Below are 17,400 nucleotides of genomic sequence, written 5' to 3'. Positions count from 1 at the left end.
TAGGTTTGTTATATAAAAATTCCAGGTTCAGGGTACATAGGTTTGTTATATGGGTGAATTGCATGTCATGAGGGTTTGTTGTACAGATTATTTGGTCACCCAGGTAATAAGCCTGGTGACTAATGTCCATTAGTTATTTTTCCTGATCTTCTCCCTCCTCCCACTGTCCGCTCTCAAGTAGGCGCCTGTGTCTGTCGTTCCCTCTTGTGTGTCCAAGTGTTCTCATCATTTACCTCCCACTTATAAGTGAGAACATGCGGTATTTGATTTTCGGTTCCTGCATTACTTTGCTTAAGATAATGGCCTCCAGCTCCTTCCATGTTGCTGCAGAGGACATGATCTCATTCTGTTTTATGGCTGTATAGTATTCCATGGTATATATGTTCCACGTTTTATTTATCTAGTCTACTATTGATGGACATTTAGTTTGATTTCATGTCTTTTCTGTTGTGAGTAGTGCTGCAGTGAACATGCGTGTGCATGCGTGTTTATGGTAGAATAATTTATATTTCTTTGGGTATATACCCAATAATGGGATTGCTGGGTTGAATGGTAGTTCTGTTTTAAGTTCTTTTATGAATCACCACACTGCTTTGAATAATGTCTAAACTAATTTATATTTCCACCAGCAGTGTATAAGTGTTCTTTTTTCTCCACTTGCCAGTGTTTATTTTTTGACTTCTTAGTAATAGCCATTCTGACTGGGGTGAGGTGGTATCTTGTGGTTTTGATTTTCATTTCTGTAGTCATGTTGAACATTTTTAAATATGCTTGTTGGCTGCATATATGTCTTCTTAAATTTTACTTTCTTAATGGTGACTGTAAAGAAGTTTAAAGTTCTTATATAGTTAAATGATTTATTAGTTCCTTTTTGAAAATTTGGTTTCGTATAATTTCAAAAGACCTTATCCATTCTCAGACTAATCAAAAAGTCATCTAAATGGCTGTTTAACATTTATATTAAAAATGTTTTTCTCATCAGCAAGGTCTGAAAAAATGTTTTATCTCTAGTATAACTGTAATTTATTTTTGTAAATGACATGAGGTTGACATTTAAGTTCATTTCTTCAAGATGGGTACCCAGTTATGAAAATGTTATTTTTACATCAATCATTCTTTTTCAAGTCAACCAAAATACCACACTCATTTGTGTGTGTGTAAATATATATATATGTTTGTACATATAAATATACACACACATATGTATGTATGTATACATATCATATACAAAGACAGAAGGAAATACAGCAATTGATTGCTATTTCACATGGACCTGACTGCTCTGCATTCTGTACTCTGGTTCACTGAATTACTTGAACACCTGCATTGAATACCAACTATTTTTTTTTAAGACACAGTCTCGCTGTGTCACTCAGGCTGGAGTGCAGTGGTGCAGCCACAGCTCACTGCAGCCTTGACCTCCCAGGCTCAAGTGATACTTCCACTTTAGCCTCCCAAGTAGCTGGGACTAAGGTGCGCCATCACACCTAGCTTATTTTATTTTTTGTAGGGATGTAGGTCTCCCTGTGTTGCCGAAGCTGGTCTCAAACTCCTGGAATCAAATGATCCTCCCACCCCGGTCTCACAGAGTGCTGGGATGACAGGCAGGAGCCACTGTGCCTGGCTTAAACACCTACTTTTGAAATTTAGAAATTTGAAAAAAAAAATGATGTTGGAATTAAAGTTTGGCTAGAACTTAGTAATGGTGCCCTTTGTTTTATGGTAGTTTTTGGGTTGGTGGTGTTGGTTTTTGTTGTTGTTGTTGTTGTTGTTTGAGACAGGGTCTGTCTGTCACCCAGGCTGGAGTGCAGTGGTACAATCTAAGTTCACTGCAGCCTTGAACTCCCAGGCTTCCACCTCAGCCTCCCGAACAGCTGGGCCTACAGGTGCGCACCATCACGTCCCACTAATGTTTCCATTTTTTGTAGATACGGAGTCTTGCCATGTTGCCCAGGCTGGTCTAAAACTCCTAGCCTGAAGGAATCTTCCCACCTTGGCCTCCCAGAGTGCTGGGACTATAACTTGGAGCTACCTCACCAAGCCCATGGTAGATCTCGAGCTACTTTTTTTCAGTTACTTTTGTGGCATTGGTCTGTTCACATTTTCTTTCACTTATTCATTCAGCAAATATTTGTTGAATACCCAACTATGGGCCAAACATTAAGCACTGGTAATATATTAGAGAAGAAAATGGATAACATCCCCACCTCATGGGGCTGACATTCCAGAAAGGGAAGATGGGTAGCAAATCAATTAAAAAGTAGACAAGTACCCTTGAGTATTTTAAGGGACATAGCCAGGGTGAATGGGTGGCTGCAAGGTTTTTGGCCTGAAAAACAGGTTTGGGAGCACCTCAGTTTATCCATGTAGGGGAGATTAGTAGACAATAACTTGGGAGTAACAGCTCCATTCTGATTGGGCTCTTTTAGGCTCAAGATTCCTTTAGATGCCCAAGTAATAGCTGGATATTCCAGGACTCAGTGGAGAAGGCAGGGCTGGATATTAAAAAATGAGAGTTGGTGTCTAGTCAACAGCTGTTTAATTAATTGCCTAACTGACCTCTTCTGGCCTGAGCTTTCTCCCTTCCACAACACCTCTAGTCTTGGGATTGATGGTTTAGTTCAGGATTCTGCCGGGAAGAGGGCTCTGTTGGTGTTTCTGCCTTAGTCCACTCGTCACTCAACGTTTATTAGGTGTATATTTTTGGACAAATAATACTCAATTTTCTGAGACCCCATTTTTCTCATCTGTGAAATGAGGATAGCAGTGGTAACTATCTTGCAAGTTCTGTGAGGATTAAATGAGATAGGTCCTATAAAAATTCTTAGCCTAGTACCTACCTACCTTATAATAAGTTTGATGTAAGTGTAAGGGATTGATATTATCTGCTTTATATCTTATTTTCTGGTCTCCTGCTAACACACATCTTGGCTTTTATAGGACAGTTGTTAAAGCATAGCGGCTCTGGAACTAAGCTCTATGTGTTCAAGTTCTAGTTGTGTATCTTCCTAGCTCTGTGACTTTGGCCAAGTTACTTGACCTTCTGGTGCAGGGGTCCCCGGGGTCACCTTCATATTTGGTGCTTTGCCTGGACTCCTGGGCCTAGTGTGTAGTTTTCCTTATGGCTAAAATTTATTATAGTGGCACAGTAAGAATACACATCTGGATCAGGCAGGGAGATAGACACAGGCGGAGACTGGTGGAATTCACGTGCAGGCTTCCTGTGCTCTCCCTCACATGAAAGGTCTCCCACAACACACTCCCCAGCGCAGCATTGCAGCCACTTGTGTACAGTGTTTCTGCCCAGAGGAGCCCAGTACAGGCTCAGCAACCAGATTTTTGTTGGGAACTGGACACATTGGCACCCTCTACCTTCCATGTACCAAAATTCAGACTCCTGGAAGAAGAGTAGGCATTCATCATAAGTCACATTGTTCCATAAACCACAAACAGCTGGTATACCAGGGTTCCGTGCCCCAACCCTGTGTGTGAGGGGAACATTTTAAAAGCTGAGTTCTCAGACCCCAGCCAAGGGCCATCCAACCCTGGAAGCCTTTATGGAGATACCAGTCTTGGGCTTGCTAAGTTAACCCTTTTCTGCCCGTCTCCCTGTGCCTCAGTTTCCTCTGTAAAGAAATTATCCACCCCAGGGAACTTTTAAAATCAACTTTATTGAGAGAGAATTTACACACAATAAAATATACTTATTGAAAGTGTTCAGTAAATTTTAAGACATATATTCACCACCATATCCAAGATACAGAGCATTTGCAACACTTCAGAAAGTTCTCTTATGCCTCCATGCAGTCAGTCCCTCTTAATAATACAATCTGTCTGCTTCTTTCCATTTCCCAAGCCATGTCCAAGTCCGGGCTAACATGTCTCCCTGTAACTATTGCAGTGGCCTCCTATGTGGTCTCCTTGTGTCTATACTTGATCCATTCCTGTGTTTTTCCATGCTGTGTCGGGTTCATAATTTTAAGACAGCTCATCTTAATTTTATCACTACCCACTGTAAACCACCCTTCAGTGTTTGTTTCCTGCTTTGAGGAAAGACCAAAATCATCAATGTAGCCTAAGAGACCCGGAGTGATCTGGCTGCCGCCTGCTTCACAGCGGCATTGCCTGAGGCTGAGATACGTGTGCCCTGCTTCTTACCACTTCCAGGTTTTCACCAACTGTTCCCACTGTCTGGAATTTTCTCTCCTCTGTTTTCCCTCAGTTAATTTCTACTTGTGCTTCAGAATTGAGATCCAGTTTTGCTTTCTCAAGCAAAGCATTTGCCTCTGTAAACATTGCTTCTGATAAGAATGGCATACAGTACCTGGACTGTTTGTGCAAACAATATGATTTCTACTGAAAACCTGCTTTTCTGGAAGTCTGAAACTTTGGTGTGTGCTAGTCAGGAAGTCAGGAGGTACCTATGTGACTAGCCCCCAGTGAAAATCCTGGACACCAAGTCTCCACTGAGCTTCTCTGATAGATAGCATTTCACAGGCCTTGTTGCAATTGATTTTTGGAGGAATTAAGCGTACCTGTGTGACTCCAGTAGGAAAGGACTCTTGGAAGCTTGCACTTGGTTTCTTTCCAAGTTCACCCCATGTGTCTTTTCCCCTTGCTAATTGTATTTTATTTTCTTTCACTGTAGTAAGTCTTAGCCATGAGTGTCATTGTATATCAGGTCCTGTGAGTTCTCATGGCCCATCATACAACCTGGATCTGGTTTTAGGAACTGCCAATACTAGCTCCATGAAGCTCTAGCTTTTTGGCTCATCTCTGTAATTCCTGGTGACTAACATTATTTTATAGGTACTGAATATTTCTTGAAAAAGTAATATGGCATGCATTCTGTATTAGTCTGTTCTCATGCTACTAATAAAGACATACTCAAGACTGAGTAATTTATAAAGGAAAGAGGCTTCAGTCACAGTTCCACATGGCTGGGGAGGCCTCACACTCATGGTGGAAGAGCAAAGGATGTCTTACATGGCGGCAGGCAAGAGAGGCTATGGAGGGGAACTCCTATTTATAAAGCCATCAGATCTCGTGGGACTTATTCACCATCATGAGAACAGCATGGGAAAGACCCACCCCCATGATTCAGTTATCTCCTGTCAGGTCACTTTCATAACACGTGGGAATTATGGGAGCTACAATTTAAGATGAGATTTGGTTGGGGACAGAGACAAACCATATAACATGCACTAAAACTTTCTATAGCTACCATGCCTTCATATAAAAAATATATGCATGACTTAAACAACAAAGTCAAGTAAAAGTAGTCATCTCATTCTTGACTTGTAATACCTTGTTGCAGGTACTCCAGGGACATGCTGGAGGCAAAGTGTAATTCTTCTTTTTTTCTTTTTTGAGACAGTCTTGCTCTGTCGCCCAGGCTGGAGTGCAGTGGCGCGATCTCGGCTCACTGCAAGCTCCGCCTCCCAGGGCCATTCTCCTGCCTCAGCCTCCCGAGTCGCTGGGACTACAGGCACCCGCCACCACTCCCCGCTTTTTTTTTTTTTTTTTTTTTGGTATTTTTAGTAGAGATGGGCTGGTCTGGAACTCCTGACCTTGTGATCCACCCGCCTCAGCCTCCCAAAGTGCTGGGATTACAGATGTGAGCCACTATGCCCAGCCAAGGCAAAGTATAATTCTGAGAGCTCCCATATGCAGTTCTCAAGAAAGCTTGCCACTGTCCAAGCGGAAACAGCAAGGATATTACAGTAATATTTTGATGATCACTGTATTGCAGAATACGCGACTGCCATTTATTCTCACTGGACTGGAACAATTAGCTTTAAAAACACAGGTCACCATTCAGAGCTGAAGGGGACACAGCATAGTTTGAAATTCCTTGGTTCGAAATGCTACTTTTGAGGTCTCACCTGGTTGAGGAGATGGTTGCAGGACATACATTAGCTGATTTCTGTCAGTGGTTGACATGGAAGTCCCTTAAAAAGGGTGTGGAATGGAAGAGGGGCTGTGGTCGCAGAGAACAGGATTTGCGCACCTGGTGATGAAAGAATAGCGAATGATTGGGAAAGAACCATCATTCTGGCAGAGAAAATGATTTCAGGGTACATGCAGGCATGGGCACAGTAAATTAGGCACTGTTGGAACTGTAAATTGTAACAGCCTTCTTGGAGAAAAAATTGGCAATCTGCAAGTCACAGTCAGATTATAAAATGTGCAGACAAGTGATTCACGTGATCTAGTTCAGAGAAATTTCTCCAAGAAGTGCTCACAGTAGGCTGGGTGTGTTAGGCCATTCTGGCATTGCTACAAAGAAATACCCGGGTGGATCAGGAGGTCAGGCGATTGAGACCATCCTGGCTAACACGGTGAAACCCTGTCTCTATTAAAAACACAAAAAGATTAGCTGGGCATGGTGGCACGCACCTGTAGTCCCAGCTACTCAGGAGGCTGAGACAGGAGAATCACTTGAACCTGGGAAGCAGAGGTTGCAGTGAGCCGAGATCGCACCACTGCACTCTAGCCTGGGTGAGAGAGCAAGACTCTGTCTCAAAAAAAAAAAAAAAACCCCAAGACTGGGTGATTTATAAAGAAAAGAGGTTTAATTGGCTCACAGCTCTGCAGGCTAAACAGGAAGCATGCTGCTGGCATTTGCTGGGCTTCTAGGGAAGCCTCAGAAAGCTTATAGTCATAACAGAAGGTGAAGGGAGAGCAGGAACTTTACATACTGAAAGCAAGAAGTGTGGTTGGGGGAGGGGAAGTGGAGGTGCCATACAATTTTAAATGACTAGATCTCACAAGAACTCACTATCATGAAGACAGCACCCAGTCATGAGGGATCTGCCCACATGATCCAAACACCTCCCACCCTCGCTTCCTAGTACTGGGGATTACAGTTCAACATGAGATTTGGTCAGGGACAAATATCCAAACTGTGTCAGTGGACAAATTTCCAAATATCAGTGGCTCACCCCTGTTAATCCCAACACTTTGGAGGCTAAGATGGTAGAATCGCTTGAAGCCATGAGTTTGAGACCAGCCAGAGCAGCATAGCAAGGTCCCATCTCTACAAAAAAATAAAAATTAGCTGGATGTGGTGTTGCAAGCCTGTAGTCCTAGCTACTTGGGAGGCTGAGTGAGGCATGGGGATTGCTTGAACCCTGGAGATTGAGGCTGCAGTGAGCTATGATTGCACCAGTGCACGCCAGCCTGAGCCACAAAGTAAGAGACCCTGCGTCCAAAAAAAAAAGTGCCCTAAGTGAGCACAGGATACGATGTGTTTGTTGCTTGACGCTGCATGTCTGGGGTAGTTCAGTTGGTTAGAATTGAAATTATTGGCACTAAACATTAATAAACTGAAGTTGACACATCCGGCTGAACAACTTCCTGCTGTCTTCTTTTTTTTAGAGATGTGCAGTTTATCTTTAGATTTTTAAATTCTTTTGTTTCTATAAACCTCCTCTGTGGACACCAATTTGTCTTCATCTAGTAGATGTTTGTGTTAATGGTTTTTCATTGTAGGAGCCATTAAGCTTCAAGGACGTGGCTGTGGTCTTCACTGAGGAGGAGCTGGGGCTGCTGGACTCTACCCAGAGACAGCTGTACCGAGATGTGATGCTGGAGAATTTCAGGAACCTGCTCTCAGTGGGTGAGAGGAATCCTCCGGGTAATTGGAACTGAACTTCTTGGAGTGTTCTTGTTCCTGGAGAGAAGATATTTTTGACTTTTTTACACAGGTTAAATCTTATTTTTATAGAACTCGTAGCTCCGGCTGCTATAAAAAATTGCCAGACTGGGTAGCATATAAACAACAGAAGTTTATTTCTCAGAGTCTGGAAGGCCCGGTCCGAGATCAGGGTGCCAGCATGGTTGGGTTCTGGTGCGAGCCCTCTGCCAGGGTGCAGATAGCTGACTTCCTTTTGTGTCCTCACATGGCAGAGAAGAGCTCTCTGGGGATCTGTTTTCTAAGGACACTAATTTCTGTTCTGGGGGCTCCACCTTCATGACTTAATTACCTCCCAAAGACCCACCACCTCCTAATGGTATCACATTGGAATTTAGGATTTCAACATAGGAATTTTTGAAGACTGGGGTAACAGGTGGAGAAACTCCAAGAGATGCATCTCCAGGTGAGAACCATGGGGCCTAGAGGTCTTGGAGACAAGAGCCTGGCTGGGCAGTGAGGAGTGAGCTTGCCACACAAGAGGTCCCATTCATCACCCCTTGTGTTGCCTGTGGGTACTGTTGGCAGCATCGTAGATGATTGTTCTGCCACTTCATTTCTTCCGTTCAGTTCCTACCTTCTCATGGTTTCTGTGTGTCTTTCACAGAATATCATACCCAGAATGAGTGAGGGACCTCTGGACTTCCGTCCCTCTAATAGAAACAGCCAGGCAGTAGAAGGCAAGCCAGTGGCAGAGAGACTGTCCCAGAATATTGAGAGTCCTCAAATGAATTTCTCACTTTTTTCTAGTATTGTACTAGTCCCTGGTTATAAAAAGGTTCTTGTTACTCGAGCCCTAAAAGATAAAAATAGCCAATAAAGAATATCAGAAAACATGGACACAATTTTTAAATCATCCAGAACTATGGTCAATATGCCAGTTTGATCCTTTGCAGCCTGGGATCCAGAGGATCTCAAGGCATAAGTAATGATTGTAAGTCAAATATGTGTGTGTCTTCCTGCCTTAACAGTGTTTTCTGGATTCCTATTGAATCTGCTCACACGAGATGACACAGGTGGTGCACTGTGGAAAATTTGGCACCCTCCTGAAGTATGGCTTACACATACCCAGAGTACAGTCGCTCTGAGACACAGTGCAGGGAGAAGGCCGTGTGGGCTTCCTGCATTTAAATGCCAGCTCCACCACTGCCTCACAGTATGGTGGAATAATGTGCTAGGTTACCTACCCTCTCTCTGACTTGGTTTCATCATTAGAAAATGAAGATAATATAATGATTTCTACTTCGATATTATTCTGAGGTTTAAGTCAGTTAATATGTGTACGTCATTGGCAGATAGGAAGTGTTACAATTGTGTCAGATATTATTTATATACAGTGTCAGATACAGGATCATACTAGCATTTAGCTTCAAAACTTATTAATAGGAGCCTCTTCCTGTCATAAACATAAGTGCTCTAATAGTTATGATACATAAAGCGTAATTTTTCTCTAGGCTACTATTACTTCAAGTCTGAAAGTCTGATGTCCCTGAGCCAGTCTTTTACTAGTTCTCATCTCTGAATTGTCTTTAACCTCATAGGAGACAAGAATGGAAGGGATATGGAATATATTCAAGATGAAGAATTAAGGTTATTTTCACACGAAGAACTCTCCTCCTGCAAAATCTGGGAAGAGGTGGTGGGTGAATTACCTGGGAGTCAAGACTGTAGAGTAAATCTGCAAGGAAAAGACTTCCAGTTCTCAGGAGATGCTGCTTCCCATCAAGCGTGGGAAGAAGCATCTACACAGTGTTTTCCAATTGAGAATTTCCTGGACAGTCTACAAGGGTATGGGCTTACCGCTTTAGAAAATCAACAGTTTCCAGCCTGGAGAGCTATAAGACCAATCCCCATTCAAGGATCTTGGGCAAAAGCATTTGTGAACCAGTCAGGGGATGTTCAAGAAAGATGTGAAAATCTCAACACAGAAGACACTGTATGTAAATGTAATTGGGATGATTACAGCTTTTGCTGGATATCTTGTCATGTTGATCACAGATTCCCTGAAATAGACAAGCCATGTGGTTGCAATAAATGTAGAAAAGACTGCATTAAAAACTCTGTACTTCATCACAATAACCCTGGAGAGAATGGCTTGAAAAGTAACGAATATGGAAATGGCTTCAGGGACGAATCAGACCTTCCCCCCCATCCAAGGGTACCTTTGAAAAAGAAAGGTAAGGACTTGAGGCAGAGTTCCTATCTTAACAGACATCAAAGAATTCCCACAGGAGAGAAATCTGTTAAGAGTCTTGAGAACAGGCACATACACAACGACCCCAGAGCCCCTGTGGGAGACATGCTCTATAGATGTGATGTCTGTGGAAAGGATTTCAGGTATAAATCGGTTCTTCTTATTCATCAAGGGGTGCACACAGGAAGGAGACCTTATAAATGTGAGGAGTGTGGGAAGGCATTTGTTCGAAGTTCAAACCTGCTTGTCCATCAGAGGGTCCACACTGGAGAGAAACCGTATAAATGCAGCGAGTGTGGGAAGGGCTTCAGTTACAGCTCAGTGCTTCAGGTCCATCAAAGGCTGCACACAGGGGAGAAGCCCTACATCTGCAGCGAGTGTGGCAAAGGCTTCTGCGTGAAGTCTGCACTCCTCAAGCACCAGCACGTTCACTCTGGAGAAAAGCCCTACACCTGTGTCGAGTGTGGAAAGGGATTCAGCTGCAGCTCCAACCTCAGCAGTCATCAGAAGACGCACACTGGTGAGCGGCCCTACCAGTGTGACAAGTGTTGCAAAAGTTTCAGTCACAACTCGTACCTTCAAGCTCACCAGAGAGTTCACATGGGTCAGCATCTGTACGAATGCAATGTGTGTGGTAAGAGTTTCATTTACAATTCAGGGCTTCTCACCCATCAGAGACTGCACACAGGAGAGAAACCCTACAAATGCGAATGTGGGAAGGGCTTTGGCCGGCGCTCCGACCTCCACATCCATCAGAGGGTCCACACAGGAGAGAAACCCTATAAATGTGGTGAGTGTGGGAAGGGCTTCCGGCGGAATTCGGACGTTCACCACCACCAGTGGGTCCACACGGGAGAGAGGCCCTACATATGTGATGTGTGTGGGAAGGGTTTCATCTACAGCTCCGACCTCCTTAACCATCAGAGAGCCCACACTGGAGAGAAGCCCTATAAATGTGCTGAGTGTGGCAAAGGCTTCAGTTACAGCTCAGGGCTTCTCATTCACCACAGAGTCCACACTAGTGAGAAACCTTTCAGATGCCAAGAGTGTGGAAAGGGCTTTAGGTGCACGTCAAGCCTTCACAAACATCAGCGAGTCCACACGGGGAAGAAGCCCTATACGTGTGATCGGTGTGGCAAGGGATTCAGTTATGGCTCTAATCTTCGCACCCACCAGAGGTTGCACACGGGAGAGAAACCCTACACTTGTTATGAATGTGGGAAGGGTTTCAGTTACGGCTCAGGTCTCATTAGTCACAAGAGAGTTCACACTGGTGAGAAGCCATACAGATGTCACGTGTGTGGGAAGTGCTATAGTCAGCGCTCACATCTTCAAGGTCATCAGAGGGTCCACACTGGTGAGAAACCCTATAAATGTGAGGAGTGTGGGAAGGGCTTTGGCCGCAGCTCCTGTCTTCATGTTCATCAGAGAGTCCACACTGGAGAGAAGCCCTATACATGTGATGTGTGTGGGAAAGGCTTCAGGTACACCTCAGGGCTGCGGAACCACCAGAGAGTGCATTTAGATGAGAACCCTTATAAGTAGATGTACATAGAGGATTCCATCTGGGACCTGGGGCTTTCTGTCCATCTGAGAGCCAACACAGGAGAAAAACCATAGGAAAGTGACATGTAGGAGGGCTATAGGAGAAACTGATGATTTTACATTTATCTCATAGTCTGCATAGGAAGGGAAGACCTGGAAGTGTGATAAGTAAGCACTTCAGTTACAAATTTCAGTCTTTAAGAGTCTGTTGTGCAGCAGAGCAGGCTTTAAAGAAACAATGCAGCAGTGGTTTCAGTAAAAATCCTCACTTTCATCAGAATCTGCCTGGGAGGGAGCTTTTACAATGTACAAGTGGTGAGAATGTATCCAAGGTGTCAATTATGGACATAGATTCTTTGTGTGGGTTGTATAGCTATATCAATAGGACAGTGTAGGAACAAGTTTTCACCTTCCTAAAACCAGTGTGGTACATACCTTATAAAGATCACTTTATAAAAACAAAAAGGTAACATTAACAGTTATTGAAACAAGTCACTCTGAGAAGACCAGGAAGAGTCCTCTTAGCAGATCTGTGTGTGTCTCACATTTTTATTATGTTTTTGTGACTGTATTTTATCTCGTAGGTAAGCTTTACAGCTCTCAGAGGAGTTGTAGTAAACTGCAGAAATAGTTTACTTTCCAGGTTTAAAAAACAAAATCTGGCGTTGCATTGAGTTATTAATTACATTTATTTATTTATTGGCATTGCATTGAATTTATAGGTTAATTTTGAAAGAATGTGGCATCTTTGAAATGCTGATTTTTTTTTTTTCACTTAAAAAAATGACTTTTTCCCACTGATAGTATTTTATATGGTCCCTTAGTAATATTTCTTAGAGACGGTTAAAAATAGGTTGAGTCATCTTAAGCATATTTCTAGGAATTTGTTTTATTGCTGTCATGAATATAATGGTTTTGCTCCAGTTCATTTCATAGTTTAATGTATCAAATATTAGATATCTTAAAAATCACAAATGCCATTTCACCCTAAAGTAGTAAAATTAGCAGTAGTAAAATAGAGTCATCAAATCCCCCATCAGTGTGGGGGTTGTAGAAACATGCAGTCTGATATGGTTTGGCTCTGTGCCCCACCCAAATCTCATCTCAAATTTTAATCCCCATGTGTCAGAAGAGGGCCTTGGTCAGAGATGATTGAATCACGAAGGCAGATGTCTCCCTTGCTGTTCTCATGATAGTGAGTTCTCATGAGACTGATGGTTTTAAGGTGTAGCCCTTCCTCGCTGTCTCCTTCCTGCCCCCCTTGTGAAGAAGGTCCTTATTTCTCCTTTGCATTCAGCTGTGACTGTAAGTTTTTGGAGGCCTCCCCAGCCATGTGGAACTGTGAGTCAATTAAACCTCTTTCCTTTATAAATTACCCAGTCTCAGGTAGTTCTTTATAGCAGTGCAAAAATGGACTTATTTTTGCAAAAATGGACATGATAAGTCTTATGTACTTATTGGTAAGAGAGAAAATGGGTGCACTGTTTTTGAAAGAATTCGTTAACATATCAGTTCAATTTCTATAACCTTTGAAGTAGCAGTAAATAGGTGGAGTTTTTTAAAGGTTTTTTTTTTTTTTTAATAGCAAATGTTAATATTTCCAGTTTCCATTGGTAGGAAATTTTTAAAAATAAGTTCAGGCATATGTATGCAACGGAAAGCCATTAGAAATCTCCAGGCACACAGATAATGACGATGAAGGTTGCTCGTGAACTGTTTAGTGAACCAGGAGAGGTTTAGAACAATTATAGCACGACCCCATTTTGTTAATATGTTTTTCTATTTGTATGTTTAGAGCAACAGAGAAAAAAATACTTATGAGAGGTCACTATCATAACTAATTTCTAGTGGTGGGATTCTGAATGTATAATACATACATTGTACTTTTATGTATTTTACTTTGTAACAAAGTATCTTTCAGTTTTATAATAACAGTAAAGCTATTTTTAAAAAATCCTGATGGAACAATCTGTTATGATTAAAGATTCATGTTGTAACCTCTGCAACTTTTTTGGCTTTTTCTCCTGTTCACCCAACTCCCTGTACCAAAGATAAGGCATACAAATGAGTGATGTGAATACTCTCAGAGGGTACATCATTTTTGCTGACTGGTAGGAGATGAGGCCATCTAGATAATTAGGAGCCACGGTGTATCCATGTTGCAGTCCTGCCTTCTTGGACTAGTGAGCTCACGAGCCTGGTTTTGTAGAGGGCAGCACATCATCATGTGTTCCTCCAGGATAACCTCTCTGTCTTGGTGACTCAGGAAACCTGGGTCTGCTCTGGTCTGAGCCCTCTGCTGCCTGGAGCTGCCAAAGAGAGAAGACGTGTCAGGAGGTGGGGAACAGGCACTTTATATCTAAATAAAGAACATAACCAAAGTATTTACTGTGGGAAATAAGGTTTCGGAAGGGGGCAAGGGGCAGGGATAAAAAGTAATTTATGGAACTGCAGCAGGGTCACTCGGGATGTAGGATTTCATGGCCAATAGAACAAATGCAGACACCATCCCCATCCCTCCTACCTCAAAGTTTGTGGCTGAAAAGTTTAACTCATTCTGTATTCCCTGAGGTTGTCAGCAGACTCCTCAAATTCTAGGCAGTATCTCCCCCAATGTTCTAGAGGCAGCTGTCAAATGTTGGCTGGGGGTGCAGTCATCTGAATGCTGGACTGGGGCCTGCAAGTTCTGCTCCCAAGATCACTTCAGGCAGTAGCCTCTCAGTTCCTTGCTGGCTGTTAACAGAAGTCTGTTTCTCACCTTGTGGCCTTCCCAGGGCTAAAGGCCTTCATCATGCAGCAAGTGACATCCCCCAGAGTAAGTAATCAGAGAGGAGAGAGCAAGCTGGAAGCCAGGGTGCCTTTTATGACCCAATTTCTTAAGTCATCATCACTTCCGCTATATTCATGAGGAGTCACTAAGTCTAGGCTACACGTACGGGGAGGGGTCACATCTTAAAACCACAGCACCTGTGTAATCATGGGAGACTAATGTGGATGGAATGGTCACGCCAACAGTGAGTCTTGCCTTGTGCACTTGTGATGTCTCTTTTCTACTTTGGGGTCTGCAGTCCTTGAGGTCTCACTGGGTTGCCTAAAGTTTACTCAGGTGCCAACCAGCTGCTAGGATTTCAGTGGCAATAAGGTATACAGACAGTTAAGGAGAGAAAGCTGCAACTGTTGTGCAGTGGGTTGCTGTGGGGGTAGGAATTCAGTGCTTTCTATGAGATAAAATGAGGCGTTACTCTGGTGTCATTTCTTTTAATGCTCTATGGTAGAAAGGTTAATACAAGTTTAAGGGAATTTGCAGAGTTGTAAAAGCAGCCTGTCTGTGGGGACAACATTGGAAATAAAATCTGGTAGTACATAGAGAGATATTAAGCAAGTTTTCGCTAACTGGAGTGGGTTGGTAGGGGAGATGGGTGTGGTCAGAATCTAAGGTTCATGCTGATAGTAACATTGTATCCTGCTAACAAGTTGATGATGTGGACTTGTTGGCATTACTTGTTTGGTAAGGTGGGTTCAGATACAAAGGACACCAATACCCCAGACGCATTTGTGGATCTAAACAAGTTGTAACTATACTTCAGGACAGTCGTCAGCCTGAATACACATATCTCAAGTATAATAAGGGCGTTGTGAAGTAACAGTATGCCTTCAAAATGAAGCATGCCCAGTTAGCAAGGGAATCTCCCAGCAACCATTAGGATGAGACAGTTCAGCTTAGCTATACTTGAGCGATATCTTGCATCCAGATGTGTTGCTAAGAATACCGAAAACACCTCAGCCTGTTGCACTGAACCCTGGAGTCACAGCATAACATGGGATTGTGCAATCTGGCCATCAGGAGTGACTGCATATCACATTCAGCCTCTCGAATGGCTATTATTGACATTTGGCCAGTCAATAGATACTATGTCAGACCCTATTTTAACCACTAACAGTTCAGCCATTAAGAATCATGCCTCTTCATAATCTGGGCATGGGGCCCTGCATGAAGCTGTCACAGGCAGGCAGCATGCAGAGCAGAAAGGCAGATCATGAAGTCGTACTGACCTGGGTTTAAGCCTGAGATCCGCCATTCCTTTCTTCATTCATCTCTAAAACAGAATCACACTCTCTGCTTCACATAGAAATGTGATGTATTCACCCAATACATTTTTCACTCTTTTTCCTTTTACCAACGGGGTAGGTTTGTTTGCTTCCTTTAGGCCTGTTGAATGAAGCCTCCGTCTAGTCCCAAAAAGACTTGGTTCCTTCTGGATGGAACACTTGGGAAGGCAGTGCACCCCTCCCCCAAAACTTGGTCCCATGCATCTCTTCACCTGTACCGTTCTGCAATTTCCTTCAGAATCAACTGCTAAACATAAGTGTTTCCCTGAGTCCTGTCAGCTGCTCTAGGCAGATTAATGGAATTCAAAAAGGAAATGGTGGTGGAATTCTGATTTCTAGCCGGCCTGTCAGAAGCACAGGTCAAACAACCAGGGGCATGCCACTGTTTTCAATGTTTTCATTTTGAAAAGTCGTTTTAGACACAGGGTCTCTGTGCAATCGTCCTGAATCGACCCCCTGAGTAGCCAGGACCACAGGGGCACACCACCATGCCTGACTGTTCACCCATTTTTCCATTATTCATTTTTCCCCCATTTTGTGTTGTGTAGCTACTGTCTGTCATGTGTTCAGGATAATTTTCTCCAATAATTTGATCTCTGTTCTTCCTTTAATATACGATCAAATTCATAGACCTGACCTCAGGGCATGTAGGTTGAGAAGCACGATTTCAACCAAAAATTGGTCCTTCCCTTTTTCGGTTTGAGACTTTATTTCACCACTTGTTTCCTTAAGAATGTCTGCATGTTGCTAGGACTTTATTTCTTCCTTTGGAACCAAAACTTGGTCTGTCACTTCTTTGGTTTGAGACTTTATTTCACTCCTAGTGTCTTGTAAATATGCATATTTCTAGGACTTAATTTCTCTTTTTCCTAATGCAAATTACACATATGTTTAAGATAATAATTGGCTTATGTTAAAATGCAAGCCCCCTTCCTACATCAACCACCTCTCCCTTAATTTCATTTCTCTCCCAAAATAACCATCAGTTTCACCTCTGTTGTTTCAGATCAGCTTCTATATATTCACATGCATATTTGTGTACAGATAGAGCACAGATAGAGTTTGACAGTTTTTGTTTGCTTTCACTTAGATGGTGCCATATTGACTAGATATTCTGCACCTTAGTTTTGTTTACATTGTCTCAGAGTTATTTCCATGTTCATATATATTAGTTACTTTATTTTTTTTGGGCATAGTATTCCATACTATGGGTCTATCAAGTTAATAAACTGCTATAAACAGGATATCACCACTGATCCCACAGAAATACAAACTATCATCAGAGAATATTATAAATACCTCTACACAAATAAACTAGAAAATCTAGAAGAAATGGATAAATTCCTGGACACATACACCCTCCCAAGACTAAACCAGGAAGAAGTTGAATCCCCGAGTAGATCAATAACAATTTCTGAAATTAAGGCAGTAATTAATAGTCTACCAACAAAAATGCCCAGGACCAGGTGGATTCACAGCCGAATTCTACTGAATTCTACAAAGAAGAGCTAGTACCATTCCTTCTGAAACTATTCCAAACAATAGAAAAAGAGGGATTCCTTCCTAACTCATGTTATGAGGCCAGCATCATCCTCATACCAAAACCTGGCAGAGATACAACAAGAAAATAACATTTCAGGCCAATATCCCTGATGAACATCAATACGGAAATCCTCAATAAAATACTGGCAAACCAAAATCAGCAGCACATCAAAAAGTTTATCAACCACGATCAAGTTGGCTTCATCCCTAGGATGCAAGGCTGGTTCAACATATGCAAATCAATAAACATCATCCATCACATAAACAGAACCAATGACAAAAACCACATGATTATCTCAATAGATGCAGAAGA

The 17,400-nt window shown here is 42.5% G+C and overlaps 1 protein-coding gene across 1 annotated transcript in view; it reads left to right on the top strand.

Annotated features, from left to right (window-relative positions):
* Nucleotides 1–12,982, top strand: part of ZNF229 (zinc finger protein 229) — a 24,474-nt gene extending 11,492 nt beyond the window's left edge. Inside the window, exons 5-6 of the mRNA XM_011997769.1 lie at nt 7,495–7,639; nt 9,238–12,982. Coding sequence (XP_011853159.1) covers nt 7,495–7,639; nt 9,238–11,435 — 2,343 coding nt within the window. The 3' untranslated portion in view covers nt 11,436–12,982. The remainder of the gene's footprint in view (nt 1–7,494; nt 7,640–9,237) is intronic.
* The last annotated feature ends 4,418 nt before the right edge of the window (nt 12,983–17,400 follow it).

The sequence above is a fragment of the Mandrillus leucophaeus genome, unplaced genomic scaffold, assembly GCF_000951045.1.
Source record: "Mandrillus leucophaeus isolate KB7577 unplaced genomic scaffold, Mleu.le_1.0 Scaffold546, whole genome shotgun sequence".
Lineage (NCBI taxonomy): Eukaryota > Metazoa > Chordata > Mammalia > Primates > Cercopithecidae > Mandrillus > Mandrillus leucophaeus.
The sequence above is the reverse complement of the archived record's forward strand: the minus strand, read 5'-3'. Positions and strand labels throughout refer to the sequence as shown.